The 15,878-nt window shown below is 43.0% G+C and overlaps 7 protein-coding genes across 7 annotated transcripts; 5 read left to right on the forward strand and 2 right to left on the reverse strand.

Moving 5' to 3' along the window:
* Positions 1-68: 68 nt before the first annotated feature.
* TbgDal_V90 (variant surface glycoprotein (VSG)-related) lies at positions 69-1,058 on the forward strand (the record flags this gene model as incomplete). The annotated part of the gene is made up of 1 exon (XM_011774856.1): positions 69-1,058. The coding sequence occupies one exon, from the start codon at positions 69-71 to the stop codon at positions 1,056-1,058; it is 990 nt and encodes a 329-aa protein (XP_011773158.1).
* A 1,146-nt stretch (positions 1,059-2,204) lies between these two features.
* TbgDal_V100 (hypothetical protein) lies at positions 2,205-2,945 on the forward strand (the record flags this gene model as incomplete). The annotated part of the gene is made up of 1 exon (XM_011774857.1): positions 2,205-2,945. One exon carries the CDS (start codon positions 2,205-2,207, stop codon positions 2,943-2,945), a length of 741 nt encoding a protein of 246 aa, XP_011773159.1.
* Positions 2,946-4,500: 1,555 nt separating this feature from the next.
* TbgDal_V110 (hypothetical protein, unlikely) lies at positions 4,501-4,917 on the forward strand (the record flags this gene model as incomplete). Its single annotated transcript, XM_011774858.1, has 1 exon — positions 4,501-4,917. The coding sequence occupies one exon, from the start codon at positions 4,501-4,503 to the stop codon at positions 4,915-4,917; it is 417 nt and encodes a 138-aa protein (XP_011773160.1).
* Positions 4,918-5,023: 106 nt separating this feature from the next.
* Positions 5,024-5,371, reverse strand: TbgDal_V120 (hypothetical protein, unlikely; the record flags this gene model as incomplete). Its single annotated transcript, XM_011774859.1, has 1 exon — positions 5,024-5,371. One exon carries the CDS (start codon positions 5,369-5,371, stop codon positions 5,024-5,026), a length of 348 nt encoding a protein of 115 aa, XP_011773161.1.
* A 1,464-nt stretch (positions 5,372-6,835) lies between these two features.
* On the forward strand, positions 6,836-7,717 carry TbgDal_V130 (hypothetical protein; the record flags this gene model as incomplete). The annotated part of the gene is made up of 1 exon (XM_011774860.1): positions 6,836-7,717. One exon carries the CDS (start codon positions 6,836-6,838, stop codon positions 7,715-7,717), a length of 882 nt encoding a protein of 293 aa, XP_011773162.1.
* Positions 7,718-9,263: 1,546 nt separating this feature from the next.
* On the reverse strand, positions 9,264-9,725 carry TbgDal_V140 (hypothetical protein, unlikely; the record flags this gene model as incomplete). Its single annotated transcript, XM_011774861.1, has 1 exon — positions 9,264-9,725. The coding sequence occupies one exon, from the start codon at positions 9,723-9,725 to the stop codon at positions 9,264-9,266; it is 462 nt and encodes a 153-aa protein (XP_011773163.1).
* A 2,924-nt stretch (positions 9,726-12,649) lies between these two features.
* TbgDal_V150 (retrotransposon hot spot (RHS) protein, putative) lies at positions 12,650-15,139 on the forward strand (the record flags this gene model as incomplete). Its single annotated transcript, XM_011774862.1, has 1 exon — positions 12,650-15,139. One exon carries the CDS (start codon positions 12,650-12,652, stop codon positions 15,137-15,139), a length of 2,490 nt encoding a protein of 829 aa, XP_011773164.1.
* Positions 15,140-15,878: the final 739 nt, after the last annotated feature.

The following is a 15,878-nucleotide window of genomic DNA, read 5'->3' on the forward strand; positions in this document are numbered from 1 at the left end:
TGGTAACGTATTTTCTTGTGATTTCCTCCCCCCCCCCCCCATAGTTGTGAGTGGTTAAAAGAAGTGGGATGAAGGTGTGGAAGACTGTGAGATTTATTGTGGGTGCTGTTTTGGTAATGGCAGATGCGTCCAACGCGGAAGGAAGCTTAGCTAATGAGAGGGAGTTTGCAACGCTTTGCGGATTTGTCAGTTTAACTCATCAAATAAGAGAGTCGGTGTACAAGGTGAGGGAAAAATCAGAGGTAGACGTGATTCTTCTACAGAAAAAGGTTGCTGATATATTGTTTGGAACGGGAATTAGTGATGTGGGCAGTATGAAGTGGCAACAATACAGACAACAAGATTGTGGACAAGATAGTGGCGGGCGTACTTTCCCAGGAGGGGAGACACTTGTAAAAGATCTCATTTGCCTGTGCGATGGGACGGACCTGCAGCCTCGACGCGATGCCCTTTGTTACGCTGAAAACACGGAACAGTCTCGCTACACTGGGTGGAAAAATACATTAAATCATGAAAAGACGTGGAGCCGCTTACAAGGTAAATGCGAAGCAGATCACAGAGAAGGTACGCCGACGCGCGCTGAGTTTGAGAACAAGAAAGAGCAGCTCAGGAGTGGTATAAAGGGACGTAAGGACAAAGAGGGAACATACTACACCTACGGGGGAAATGCAAAGAACGGATTGCAAATTTGCAACGGAATCGCTACAACAGAGGCTGACGGCATCTGTGTGTTATATAAAAGGGGATCAGATGGGGACAATACAAGCGGTATTGAGTGGCTCAATAAGCTTGAGGAACTGGTGAAGATAGTTGAAGGCATGGACCAAAGTACAAACAGCGATGCGAAAACGGTTGTCGAAACAGAAACGAAAGAAAAACCGAAAGAAAACCCGCCTTCCGGGAGGAGGGACGAATCAACGCAAGGCGGGAGCAGATATACGCCGACAGCTACCAGTACTGAAGCAAACGTTTCTCCTGCAAGACCAGCGGGGGAGCAAAAGAGTTATAGCCAAGTCATTTCAATACCTTTAAGGGTATTGTTTTCATTAATTTTGTGAAATGTTCCACCACTCAACTTCCCCTGGGTTTTGGATGTTGCTCAAGAAAAAAAAAAATAATTAAAAATAGATTGCCACCGGAAAAGGTTGAGAAGCAAAATGGAGGTTGTGGGGGAGCATGTGTACATGTTCTACCCATTTGTGTTTCACATTTGAAACGAATAATTAGTGTACCCAGAATGCAACGAAGGATTCTATCGTGCAACTGGCTTTTCAATTCATGAGGCAATCCAATATGGGATGCACTGAATAAGGAAGGAATATACCCACGCCAATAAGTACGAAGAGGATCTCTATTATATGATTGTATGGCCAGTTGTGGAGAGTATGTGCCACTGCTACGATTTGGAGGGCGAACTACGTCGAAATATCGTGTTTATGCAAAGGATGGTTTATCTTCTTTTTTTTTTGCAGGTATCGAAGAAACTCATCTCGTGAAGCGGCATATTTTAATTTATTTGCAGGTGGGTTGTGTACCCCTGCTTAAGATAGACATCGGCTTCAAGTGTCGTTACATTTCTATTTTTGCTTCCCGGAATGGAGCGTAGCAGCTTTCGCCACTAAGTTCCACTGACCTCTCCAATGTGATAGAGGTTCGGGAACTCCTGAAAGCCTGGAAGTGCAGTTATCAAATTTGTATGATTGACTCGTGTTCATCTTTCGCATCTTTTCTCTTGAGCGTTGCGCTTTTTTGCCACACGTGATATGCCATGACGGTGACGTGTTTCCCGCCTCAAATGGTACGCAAAAAAAAAAAAATGTCCATGGTTTGAGGGAATAGTAATTGTTTACAACCATATATGTATATTAGTTGAAAATTTGCATTTGTGGATTGTGCACTTATGAGTGTAGGAATATCGCCCGTGTCTGGAATTCTTGGGGGTTGTGCTTTTGGTGAAGGTGATGTTTTGGAAATTAGTGAATGCCCTTTAAAAAAGTATTTATACTTAGGGGGACTCTGTTTCAGTGTTTCATTGTGTTGCTAAATGACAGACGGCAGCAGTTGGTTCCTGGGCGTGTGCAGCAGAGGGTCAATTGTGAAGATATTACATAAATTTAAACTCTAATGAATGAAGACTAAAGTTAGCATAAAATATACCCATATTTGGTTCTTTTGTTTTTTTTTCTAAAGGATAACACTGGGCGATGCTACCTGTGATTTTCGTGTACGCGTTCGCCCTCGTAACGGAGGGGGCGAGAGGTGGTGGACATGTGCTCGGTTGGGGGTGCAAAATGAACGGTAAGGAATTTGCATCGTGCACGTGCACAGCGGATTTCATAACTTGCAGAGAGAAGGATATTTCTGAGAATGCCGCACCGTTAGGAAGAGAATCCGTAAATGTTACATGTGAAGGTGCGTGGAAGGTCCCCGTGAGTTCGGAGAAATCACAGGGCGGGGGATGGCCGTCGTCAAAAGGTTGGGAAGAGCTGTGCCCTTTTATACCGCGGAAAAACCCCGTCGAACCCACAACAGAAGGTGATGCAACGCAAACGAGTGGTTCACAACCACAAGAGAGCGCAGCGGAGGAGTCCCCTCAACTTCAGTCAAATCCACCTCATGAGTCTGAAGAAAAAAAAGAACATTTCACTGCGGTGACAGTCGGTGGGCCGGAGCAGTCTGACGATGATACTGTCGAGCAAAGCGAAGTTCAAGACTCGGAAGAAGGGCAAAATGCCAAAGAAATTTCACCGAGCACTCAAAACGAAAATGCAGCAGAAACAACTGGCGACACCACCGACACCTCCACGCCTGCCGGAGGTCTTAACACTGAAAATGATGGAACACAATTACAAACGACTCTCCATAATGGCGCCTCGGTGATCACCATGACAATAATCCAAGCACTCAGCTTTGCATTAGTCTTGGGATATTTGTCAATGGTTTAGGGAAATTTTTAGTTTACAAAAGTTTATTGCTCGTCAACCTCTTTTTTTTTTTTTTGAGCGGATGCGTGAGAGCATGGGAGGATATGCCATATGTTCCACAAAAAAGGGAGAGGTAACTTTACCCGCAGGGGAAAAACCTCCTAATTGGCTCCGTGAGCGTTCATATTGTTGTTGCAATTTTTTAAAAAAATTATTTACTTGGTTTCCATGTGTTTCTGTATTCGAAGGGGGGAGAAAAGTGGTGGGAGGGGATAAATCTTGCGTTTGTGCTTGTGAATGCAAAGTTACTGAATGTGAGGTTGTTGAAAGGTAAAGGTTGGAATAGTGTGGTCATAAAGAGTTACGGTAAACGAAACTGAAGCGGTGGAGATTACTTTTCCCTCCTGTGATTGTTATTTTCTATTCGTGGGGGAGTGAATAGTTGCATATTGGAGCAGTTACTCAGAGGAGGTGCTGAAATGTTCCCATACCCTTGCGGCTGACTCAGTGAAAATCAGAAAGCTTCCTTCCCCTGCAAAAAAGAAAGGGAATGCAGCTCAGTTCTTTACATTCCTCTATCGCTGGTACCTTTTCTTATTAATCACTCCCATTTTCACACTTGCATCAAAAACTTCGTCTCAAGTTGCCTTACCACCATCGTTAACACAATGAGGCCAATATTAAAACAACCTGTTAATATACATTCACATGTTTCTGTAACTATAGTTGTATATGTAGCTATGTCTGTGTGTGTGTATGTGTGTGTGCCATATTGTTATATTTATTTTCATGAGGGACACGTGGTACACTAGAATATAATTTGTCGTGTCACTTAAGATGTTATTCGTGATTTCATTACCAACCCAAACCTCTCGCTTTTTTTTTTGAGTCTAGTGTGGATAGAGTCTGTAGCATAAGCATGATGTTGTTCCGGTAGTGGCAGAGGGATTCTGGTAACATTATTGATTCTTCCCGTCAACGCATCGAATTGTAAGGGGATTTCTGATGCACTTACCTGTTATTGAGAGTAACCAACTCGGCAGAATGCGACACTTAAGGTTATGAAAGACATTTGTGGGGTTATCGCTCCTTCGGCAAATTAACGCTAAGGAGAGTTGCAACCGGCTTGATGAATAAATGTGTTATTGTATGGGCTGAGAAATGTGGAGGGAGAGAAATAACTTACATACATTCTGGCATTTGATGATTGAAATGGGTGGAGAGCTGTTGGCAGCTGACGGTAAAAGGAGAAAGTGGCAAAGTCATGGATTATTCAGTATGAAAAGGAAATTTCTCTACCCCATCCCATGTGTGCAATCATGCCGTTTTAAGTACTGTTACACTGCTGCTGATACTGAGATGTGGGATGTTAGACAGAATGCAGGTGTTATTTTAGGTGAATAGCAGTGGGATTTTTGTGGATTCCAACTAAAGCTCGAAAATAAGCTTAATCAGTAATTGCTATTGAATCACATTTGAGATAAATATCGATATGGATGTTGATAGAATTTATTGTTAACGTCATCGCCGTATTTTTCTCGCACTCAGCAAGGTTTAATGGACGGCTTATCGGCACATGTGCATTTTTGGGGCAAACGGTAGGAGGCCCTCCTGGAGTTGCGTTTGGAGCCATTGCTGGAGCTTACGGTGTCTTCATAGGGGGGGGATTATCGGTGGCGTTACGGCGGTTGCTGCCCAGCGGAGGGGAAACAAGGTGGCAACGCTGAGAGCACTCACCATACTTTGGGAATTACTGGACGAAAAACAATTCCATATACAAGAGGAGTATGGAAGGGAATGGAGTGTGTTGAAGCAGAGGGAGCAGTATGATTTCAATGTTGTAGGGCTCTGCACTGAGGAAACGGAGGAGTGTGAGCAGATCGTTAAGAGGAAACTGTTTGAGGGCCATTCGGTGGAGCAGGAAAATTTTCTTCTCTACTATTCTACTGACGTTACTTGGAAGAACAAGGTACTGAGCTTCATGACAACGTAAGGATACCTGGATGGTGAGAAGGAGTTCCGTGACCAAGTGTTTGAGGCAGTTAACGCGGGAGATGTAACGGACCTCCGTAGTGAAGAGCAGGAGAAACTCATGAGCATTACCGACACTGCCGCGAGGACCTGGGCCTTGAGATGAGGAACGAAATGCTTCGGAGAGCGCGGTGCATCACTTCAAGATAAAAACAAGGAAACGAGGTGGAAGCATAAGGGAAGGTATGAGGTAGAAACAATGGATCTACGTGAAGAGGCAAGCTGCCGCACTTTCGTGTCCTTACCAGCGTCGATCTTGGATTTTTTGCGACACATATATAGGGTAATAGTGGGTAGACACTTAACGTACGCATTATTAGTGCCGATTCATGTGACAGTAGTTGGTAAAAGAAACACATGCTTGAATTATATTTTCCTTTTACTTTTATGTTGCTTGAAGGTGCTGACGACACCATAGCAATTTAACCCATTTCAGCTCCTAATATTCCTCCGCCACAGACCTCCAGATTATCCTTTGTGTTTGCCGTGTTCTCTGCTCATATATTTTCCCTACAATTTTCTCTTTCCCTCTCCTTTCTGTGGCCCTCCCTGGAAAATATCTCACCGTTCCCGCTGTTGTTTGTTTCGATCATCTGCCAAATTATGGTAAATAAGAGTGTGGCGACACTATTAATTGACATCTTGAATGTCGAGTAGCAGCGTTTAAATTCCCTGCGTGAATCCAATCTACCCCCTTGTCACGGAAGGTGATTAGACGGGAGGGTGCTTACGAGTATGTAATTTTCTGTTGTTATATTAAATTTTAGGCGTTGGTCCGCTATTACCGTGTATAAGAGGCACAAAATCTGGGAGGTCTCCCTCTCAGGTAAAAACATTTCCATAAAGTGTACGAGTGTTGTCGATATCTTCCACTTTTCTCATTGTGTATTTAGCTTGCATGTAAGGGGCCGTGGTGTTACAACTTGAGGCATTCGCTTCGAGGAGGGCTGGGCGGTTCACCGGGTTTCTTTTATCTTTGGTGATTTCTAAAGGTGGTGGCTGATTTTTACCCTTGTGGAAAATTTACTTGATGGGGCTACGGTGGCGTTTATCTCCTGCAAGAGACGCTCATGAGGGTTAGAGCAAGTAAGATAACATATTTTCCTAAAGACTCCAACGCAATTACGGGAAGGTTGAAGCAACTAAGCGGGAATTGAGAACCGCTGGTTATCAAAGCAAACGTTAACACTCACCATGATGTTTGAGAGCTCCATGTTTCAAAGGGTCTGTGTGGTGAAATTTGATAGTTAAGTAGCATCTGTGACGGGGCTTCCAAGTTTCCCATAATGAACTTACAACCCAATAGAGATTGATTAGAGGACAAATTCCCTACACAGGCATTACCTGAAGTAAGGATTGTGAAGCGAATTAGCAGATGGCGAGGAATAACTTCATTTACGGTCACAGTTGTGTTGCTCTCGGTGCTGAAGCGGTGAATGGCGTATAGGGAATTTTAAAGCTGCATACTCTGGGTCAGTGTATTTGTGCAAGAGTGAAAGCTAGTTGATATTATGTAATGAAAAGCAGTGAGCAAGAAACCGTTTACGAGAGGGAAACGTAAATTAGATGCGCTGACACCACAATTATCTCTGTGCTTCCGTGTATGTGTGTGACTTTCCTTTCTCATCATCTTTTTTGAGCGGATGCATGAGAGTATGGAAGCATGGGAGGCTACGCCATATGCCTTTGAGGGGACGTTGTGTGGGCCCATATGATGTTTTGCTAGTTTCTCTTTTGTGGACCTTATATTCTGTCAAAATGGATGAAAAACAAATATCGAAGGTTCCCTTCACTCAAATTGCGACATGTAATACATGTGGAACGATTTTCTTTTCGAAACTGGTGTCTTCTCAAGTAGTGACCGGTGCTAAAACTAGGGAATGGGAGGCGATGAATCGTGCAGTAATGGGAGGAACAAACAAAAGTACGCCTACACGGTGCAATGGATAGATGTCATGTGCGCTTTCGCAAGTGCGGCTGTGTACACATGTGAATCATCACCCATAACTGGACTAGAAGAAGAGGATATGAGCCACGTGGAGGACTTTCATAGGGAGAAGGAAGACTTTGGTTGTGCCGTCTACAAATACACTCATTTAGATGAAAAAGGTAAGGAAATAACTTGTCTGTTAGTTGCTTTCCGAGGGACGCAAAGTTTTTTCTCATGGCCAAATCAATGGCAGAATGTTCCTCCCGCCTTAGGTTCCGTTGAAACAGATAGGTTTGCGATCGACAACGCAAGAATCATCGAGAAAAAATTCCCTGGCATAAAAATATTTTACACGGGCCACTCAAAGGGTGGGCGGGAAGCCATCTGTGCCGCCGGGGCTGTAGGTGGCCACGCAAAAGTTTTCAACCCAGATGAAACACACAAAGGATTTCTGCACAATAACACGGAAGGGCATTCTCGTGTGGATGCGTTTGTCGTTGAAGGCGAGATCCTTCAACATGTGATTTATCCTGTGGACAAGTTTCTTCAACACATAAGAAAGTTGTGGCGCCAAAATAATCCGGGCACCGCGCATATGATGTACAAACGGTTGGAAAGGCAATTTCAGCATTCATCTCCTATTTTCGTTCAGGGGGGCCCCGTTGAACGAAGCCCCATTTGGAAGCGTTCCGTTGCGTACACAACTTTGTTCTTGCAGGCGCGGGGCCAAACCTCCAACATGTTTAAAAGCCACGGTATTGCGGCGATACTGGAGTGTATGGAAAGTGGCGCTCGTCACATTGCAGAATTTAAGTTTCTTTGTGTCATTTGACGCATTTATCCGCTGTGGTGTTGGAGAGTGACGTCGCAGCGACTTCACTGTATGGACCCTTCTCATTACAAACAGCGCATGCAACCGTTTCCCTATTGAAATATCTGCAGTGCGTGCCTGACCGCTTCCCTCCTCACATTCCCAGAGCTAAGAAATGCTGTGAAGACGTTATTATCAATTGCATGAGATGCCTGCCGCTCGGTTTGAGCGCTGGTGTACGCTTGCGTGCATGTGTGTATGTGTGTGAGTGTGTGTATGAAGGACGGGTGAGGAGGCGCGTGCGAAGTTATGTCTTACTTGGAAACTCCTTCGCCTCCCCATCCACGCCCCAAAGCATACGCCGTACCTTCGCAGCGAACATATTCACCTGTCTGTACGTATTGCCTTCTTTTTTTTTTTTTGCTACATACCCGTGGCACTGGGGCGGCGGGGCTAAAAATCAAACACAAATTGAATAAATTATTCGTGATGACGCAGCAGCTTCGGCGGTGTCTCCTCAAAGGGTTTACGGTATTAAGAGGCCAATTTCTACCATAAAGGAGCTTAGCGACGCGAGTTGATTACCCTCAAATCCACCCAAATTTGTACTGCAAGGGAATATTGCGAAAGAAAAAGGAAAAGCCAACCCAACAGAAGGACCTTCTTGTGCCTTAAAGGGTTAACAAAACGCAGCAGTGTGTATACGATATATCTGTTTTTAATTATTTACCATGCAGGGTCACTAAGCAAATTTTCGTGAGGGGATGCGGCGCCGTCGCTCAAATTGTGCTTCTCTCGCTTTCGTTGTGGTTTAAGCGTAGGCGCTATGCAAACGTCCGGTGGCGCAGGACCCCAACTTTATACATGCGGCACTTTCGAGCTGCCGCAGCAATTGTCTGGTGTGCAAGTCTCGCCGCGCTAACAAAAAAAAAATTGGTGCATCATACGGCTAGAGGATACATTCCGTGTGATGTTATTAAAGGTGCTCATTGGAGGAAGCATGCGTGGGTTTTACGGCTACAGCGCACGTGTGGTTGCTTTCTTTGTGCATGAAGCGGCTGTGGGTGGGATCCCTGCTCCGGACAAAAACTGCTTCACTCGGACGGCTGGACGCGAGGACCGTTGGGGTCTTTTTTTTGTTTTTCAATGGCAATAACAATGAAAGCATTATGTGTCAATACAGTGCTGGAATTGAGGTGGGCCCTGAATTGGAAGAGATGCAGTTCTGTTCTAGTCAGTTGCTCTGCAACGCAGGCTCCTTGAATCGTTTGTTGAATTGCGCGCATGATGGATGGCGCATAGGGCGCATCCGCGTATAGACATCAGTGTGTGGTTGGTTGGTGACGAATTTTGTCCGGCATAACGGACTGGAGACTATCCCATCTTCCACCTACAACCGATGCAGGAGCACCAGCCGGTCCTGTGCGGGTTCAGGGCGGAAATGGAAACGAGATCCCCTCCGCATCGCCTTCTAATGGTGTTCGTGCATGAGCAAAACTGTCGATGGAGCATCTTTCCGCACTTGGAGGTATTAAAGGACAACACCACACCACGATGTGGTGCGTAGCTACGTCGCTTGCTTGGTTTCATTTGTGGATGAGACTTTTGCTTGCAGACGAAAGAAACTCGTAATGGGGTCAGATGGAAAAAGTGGTGTAACATAAGCATGTGCGATATGTGTGCATTTGTGGACTCTGAAGTCCGTGCCAACATGCCCACAGCACACACAAGCCAAACAAGGCCTATGCAGGCATTTGGCATGCCAATGAAACTTCATGGCACGAAAAGCATTTGTTGTTGAAGGTTGGCCCACCATCATAGTAGCAAAACACGTGATTCCGCACACACTTTCTCTTCTAGTGCGTTGTAAAGTCGATCGATAAGAGTTCTGTAAAGGCAGCTGCCCATGATAGAAAAAAAAGTGAATTAGTTCAACGTAAACTCTTTGAGTTTTGACTCCACAGGTCACGCCGATGTGTTCTCGGCACCCGTCACCCCGTCGACGGGGAAACGAAACGCCTCTGTGCATCCTCTTCTTAGGGGGATTGTGTGATGATGGAGTGGTCTGAAGCGCTTTCGTTGCTGCATAACGTCGAGGATACAAAGTGTGGAGTGAGAGATGTATGGGACTGTGGCAGTGGATCTGTTATGCTACAGAAACCGAATGTGCTGACTGAGCATTCGATTGAAAATTGGCCTTTCATAACTAGATGCCAAAGTGCAAGATTCTTACCACATAAAATACGCGAATTCAGATGGGGAAGAGATGGTCGCCTTCCTCAGCTGAAAACGTCATAGCGGGACTTGGAAATAAAACTAAAGATTTCTTTTTCTGGTGACGTGACTGCGGTTTCAAACAGTAGGATTGAGGTGGTAATTGCAATAGAAATCACGGAAAGCTGAGTTCTAGCAATTAGGCAAGAGGAAATGGAAAAGCACATCAGAGAAATGTTCGACGATTGGCTTGGGAGTATTCCCCTTTTTCAGCTGGATGATTGAATGAAGTCTCACTAAAGCATGCACGTAAAAAAAAAAAAAAAGTGCACTGAGTAAAAAATGTTGGGCACAAATTGTTGATACAAAGGAAGCCTATGCCTCAACCCGTTTGAGAGTTACGATCGTACATGTTTGCTCTCGTTTCAGCTTGTTCTCTCTCTCTTTCTGTAAAAAAGAAAATAAATCATTTTTGTCAATCATATTCATTTCCATTAGGCTGAGTACCAGAAATTCTGAGCATTATTTTCTCCTTCCTCATATTATTCTAGACATCTTTTATGAATTGCTCTCTTATGTATCAGAGTCTTTTGGATACACGAGGGAAATGGTGCTCGGTATTGTCATGATTGTATGTTTGCTTTTGAAAATGGAGTCTCATTTTCGCTTATTATATTGTGGATGCGGTGACGTGTATTTCACATATTCTAGAAAATACTTGCTTCCTATTTGTTGGGTATATTTGGAAAATAATGAGACTGTGATATTTGCATTTATTTGTGAACAGTCGGAGTGGCGCATGCATAACTCCATCACATTAATAGTGTCTCCTTTATTCTACCATCGGCGTTGTATATCACAAAGTTTCAATGACAAGGCAAATCATGAGTAATTGTTTGGTTTACAAGATACACTTGCACTGACGTTCTCCAGATACTGTCTTTTCTTGATGAACGAAATTGGATGGATACTGCTACTTACATTAATAATCTAAATAGTAATGTTTCTGTTTTATTTCTTTGGTTTGCTTTTGTAGATGGGATGCGGCATCCCATGAGAATGAAATTATGAGGGAACGCGCATATGGTCTTCTAAAGGAATGTGTTCGACTGGTGTGCGTACGTTGGTACTGTTGCACATTTTTGTTGTGTTTTGTTATTTTAGAATATCAGAATTTCTTAAATAACGGAGTGGAGGAAGGGACTTGGGATTACATATGCCTCGGTTAATTCTCCTTATCATCATCATAGGGCGTAAAATTTATACAATAGCGATAGGCTTCCTTTTTTGTATATTAATGCTTTCAGTTGGTTGTGTAATGTGAGCGTAGAGAGCGCGTAAGAAACATGTCGGTGATGGTGAGTGAGTGTGTGCTGCAAACTCACGCTGCATCTAGAAAAAAAGATATATACTTCTATTTATTTTAGAAATTCATGTGTTCCTTCAGTTAGTTGCTCTTCTATAGGAAGAAAGGCGAACATGTGGGAAATATTTGGGAACTTATCTCTCTTTTTTAGTTTTCTTTCCGCTTTGTTATAATGAAAGACACTTTGCTTACTTCATGGATCGTCATGAGAGTAACAGGGTATGTCCTTGTGTACCGTTGATATTAACAAGGAGAGTAACGCAATTTTGTTTGTATTTAATATCACTCACAGTATTATTCATTTTTCTACCATGAATATTTGGGCAAAGAGAAAACACGAACCATTTATACACCGCAGTTTATTTTCAACCTCAGAGCTTGTTGACACGTATGGAGGTGAGAGCAAATGCATTAATAATAGTAGAAAGCTGTAGCAACATTATTCTGCACATGTGGGGCGCAGTAGTGATCTACCAACAGTTCTTACCAGACCTTTACCACAGTGACTCCTCACAGCAACGTAGGTGGAGGGTTTTCTGCAGTTAGTTACTTCATTCAAACGACAATGAAAATACAACGATTATTGTAATACCGTAAACTATGCTGTTGTTGATTTTGCTGTATATTTACATGAATTGTTTTACTCATATTTCATATTTGTATATTACTGTCACTGATTTATGTATTTTCCTTTCCTCACAGATTCTTCACTGAGTTTCACGTTGTGCTTACTGTTTCGATTTATCGTAACTTGTGATTGAGTTAAACTCCTATTAATGCTCTATGTACTGTAGTGTGTGTTGGATTTCATTATAATTAAACAGGGTATGATATGTGAATCCCATGCAAAGTGCGCTGCCCGTTATTGTACTGGGTTCCCTTTGAGTCATGTTACCATTAATACATGTCCAACACTCCTCAAGGGGATTGTATCCATTTATCATATGTGGATTCTATTTACAAGAAATTGTTTACATGTATGTCGAGTAACTGTCGTAAATGACTGGATATTCATTAAGAATAAAGTATATTCTTGTGCGGCAGTTTAGTTACGGTATATATAGTGGTTGCTGTCACATTTACGTATCGCGTATGCGGTTGGACGCCCTTACACATTTAATCCTATGTTGATATGATATATAATGTGTTCTTGTTACTTTGATTCAACTGTTTGTATCTTTATTTGGTGTAGTGAGTGAAATCTATTAGCACTGTGGATGAACTGTGTTGTTGGCTTTCAAAGTTTAGTCATGTGCATACATCTCTTCAAATGATACTTGACGACGCAGTATCATATTATTATTATACCTTATACAACTCTTGTTTCTATTTACTATTTTTTTTTAAGTTTAAGGTTATCAATTCTGTTGTTGATGTTTTCCAAACGCTGTTTTGCACTCCCACTTTGTGGATCGCTGAGACGGTACAGTACAAGACCATATTTCTGTCCTCCTCTCTCCGTCACTCTGCCTCTCTGGAGTGCTCATCGGAATATCTTCCGTTACAGTCCCACATTGTACTTTTCGGGGAAGGAAACCAATTGTCCCAAATGGGTGTTGGGAAGCAATGTCAAAAATGTGCTGCTGGAAGATTATGAGGGTTTGAGGGATATGACACTGCATGAATTTCTGCTGAATAAATTTTTAAACACGTATAACACACGGAATGTGGCTATGGATGTGTTTGTTAAGAATCCCAGAAGATATATTGTTGATGCCGAGGTTCTTGAGAATATACAGGATACTGATGAGTTTAAAACAGTGAGGACAGTTATTGATTTGTCTGAGAAGGTAGACTACCTTATCGGTAAGGAAATTAGCACCCTCCGTCAGTGGGAGGAGAAGGGAAAGGGGGAAATAAGAGATTTTGTTGGTCCCGTAGTGGGAGGAAGGTTGGATGCAGCGGTGATAACCGCCAAGGAAGAAAGGGAACGAGCTGCCCAAACAGCTGGTGGTGCTGTCGAAATTAAAGGAGTGTATGAATCCATATACAATGCGACGTGGAGTTATGTGGAATCGGGCCACAGGGAAGAGCCACTTGGCATGAAGGTGTTCAATGGAAGGCCGCAGCACATGTGGACGAAGGAGGAGGTCGATATCAGCCACACACCGGAGACTATGAATGAACCACTTCCTCGTCACGGTAATTTGGAGATTGCGGTGCTTACATCTCAAGTGGGTTGGCCGTGCACGTTTTTCAAGGCGGACCCAAAGGATTATGATATGAATTCTAGGAAGGAAGTGGGGCACGTTTTTATGACTGATGTTTACATCCGTCGGGAAGTGATGAGACTGTGGTACAAGGTTGAGCAACGGCTTAACTGGTGGCTTATGGGTGAAGTACCTATTAAAGCAACACCTTATGTTCTTATTGGTACACCTGGTATTGGTAAATCGTTTTCGGTGGGATCCTTTCTGTTATACAAACTACTGCATTATGAAGCGAGTCAGCTTCAGATTATCATATACGTCGTGGAGGGTAAGGCGCATGTGTTTCGTAAACCCAAAGGTGGTCGACCAGGATATGTTACGTTTTACAAAAGTTATGATGATGCATTCGTGACTATTAATGCAATAACCAGAGCTTCATCTAATACGGAAGATATCAAAGGATACCTTATATTCGACGTGGGCAAGGGCCATCCTGCTCCGATGAGCCTACCCTATGGTTTCACTGGTATTGCCTTGAGTTCTCCAGACGTCAAGCAGTTCCATGAATGGGCTAAACAGAATACTGCCCTATCTATTTACATAAACTGTGATACGTTGGAGGATTTGGAAGCCATACACATATCGAGGTGGGGGAAAATCGCTCCTGCTTACGGTTGGAATCCTTCAGATGCGAAGGAGAAAATTGAAACTGAATGGCAAAAAATTGAAAGTCGCATTCGTATCGTTGGCCCACCGCTTCGTCATATTGTTGGTTCAGATTCGTTTAAAAACCAGTTTGACGCAATGAAGGATCCCATTACCGATATCCAAGTTGAGAGGATGGAGGACTACATTAACATTTTCCGACACCGAACTCGTTGGCGCACAGCTAAGCCATCACACAAGTTGGTACAGGTTGTCCGAGTGAAGGAAGACAACGATGATGGTGATCAGTATTGCTGCAAACCACTTTCATCTTACACAGGTGAAGCTATTTTAGACCAACTGAAACCTTGGTTACTGAAAAATCATACTTTAGCCACTGGTCTACTGAGTAACCGGGCTGTCGTTGCTCTCCTGTTCGAGCAGAATGGCGCAGGAGCAATGCTGCATGAGGATGCGCTAATTGAGTTGGCGAAGGGTCTGCGAAGTCTCCCATTTGTTAAGAATGAAATCCAACAAAGTGTGCTCCAGGTGCTAAAAAAGCCAAAACTCACAGAGCCTTTGATTGAGGTTCCTGAGGATACTACAGTTATAACTGGAGCCGAAATTGAATACATGAAGTTGTACAAACCACAATCAAGTAATTTTCCAGTTGTTGATGCGTTCTTTTTCGTTGAGAACCCGAAGACTTTTGTGGGACTGCAGCACACAATTTCCGAGAGGCATCCTTGCAGCGTCGGCGGATTAGTTAAGATGAAGAAGTATTTGCGAAGTTACTTCAAACATTGGGACAATTTTTCCAATGATATGGTATGGGAAATAATATATGTTCAAAGGGTTGACAGCGAAATATTTACGAGGCCGCAGAAATGTGAAAGGTCAACCGGAAAGGGAAAACACAATAATGAGGATGAGGAAAAATTTTGGAGAGAGAAAGTGCGTCAATTCTCGGTTTCACTTAATGGACACATTACTGCACTATACGTTGAATTGCAAGTAAGGGGTAACAATAACAACCGAGTGAACAATAGGGGTGGTAACATTGCATAGGGTGCGGAAGGATAGTTGTCAGGTAACTTGAATTAACAGAGAAATATTTCTCTGGATTAAGTAACATATGAGTAAGTTCATTAGGATGGTGATCATTTCAAACACACATTTGCAATGTGTATCATTCCACGTAGCTGAGGCTCACGAATACTCAAGCTATTTGATGCCTTTTACTTCCTATATTCCCCTTTCTATTAGTAATTTATTTATACAGAGCGATACGACAGAACATTGTAAAACGAGTGTAAAGGGTCTGGCTTTATTTGTATGACTGTAGTGAAGGCATGTAACTTCCTCTCCCTCTTGTTGGGTCTTTTCATTGTCTCACCAATTACATCATATACTTCTCGCTTTTTTCCGAAAGTCTGCATTATGAATGGTCTTGGACTTGGGAGTGCAGAGTATTATTTTGTACGGTTATCTTTGTTTAAACACACTGTCCTTCCCGTTTATTTACACAGCTGTCTGCTAGAGGATGAAAAATGTAGAAAAAAGTAAGTTTAGGTGAATAGTAAGTTTTAAGATATCGAATATATTGATGCATACGCAACCGACATACTCTGAGGTAGAGTGGTTAACAAGTGTCAGGGCGTTTATTGAATCTGTTCGCCAAAAGATACCGATACCTTTTTCATTCGACTTTAGGCCAGGGAAGAACCCGAGAGCTGCATGGCACGTGGATGGAACGTTGACAATTGAGGATGAAAGCTTAATGGCATACTTTGACCAATAATAGAAA

This window comes from Trypanosoma brucei, chromosome 5 (genome assembly GCF_000210295.1).
Source record: "Trypanosoma brucei gambiense DAL972 chromosome 5, complete sequence".
Classification (NCBI taxonomy): domain Eukaryota; phylum Euglenozoa; class Kinetoplastea; order Trypanosomatida; family Trypanosomatidae; genus Trypanosoma; species Trypanosoma brucei.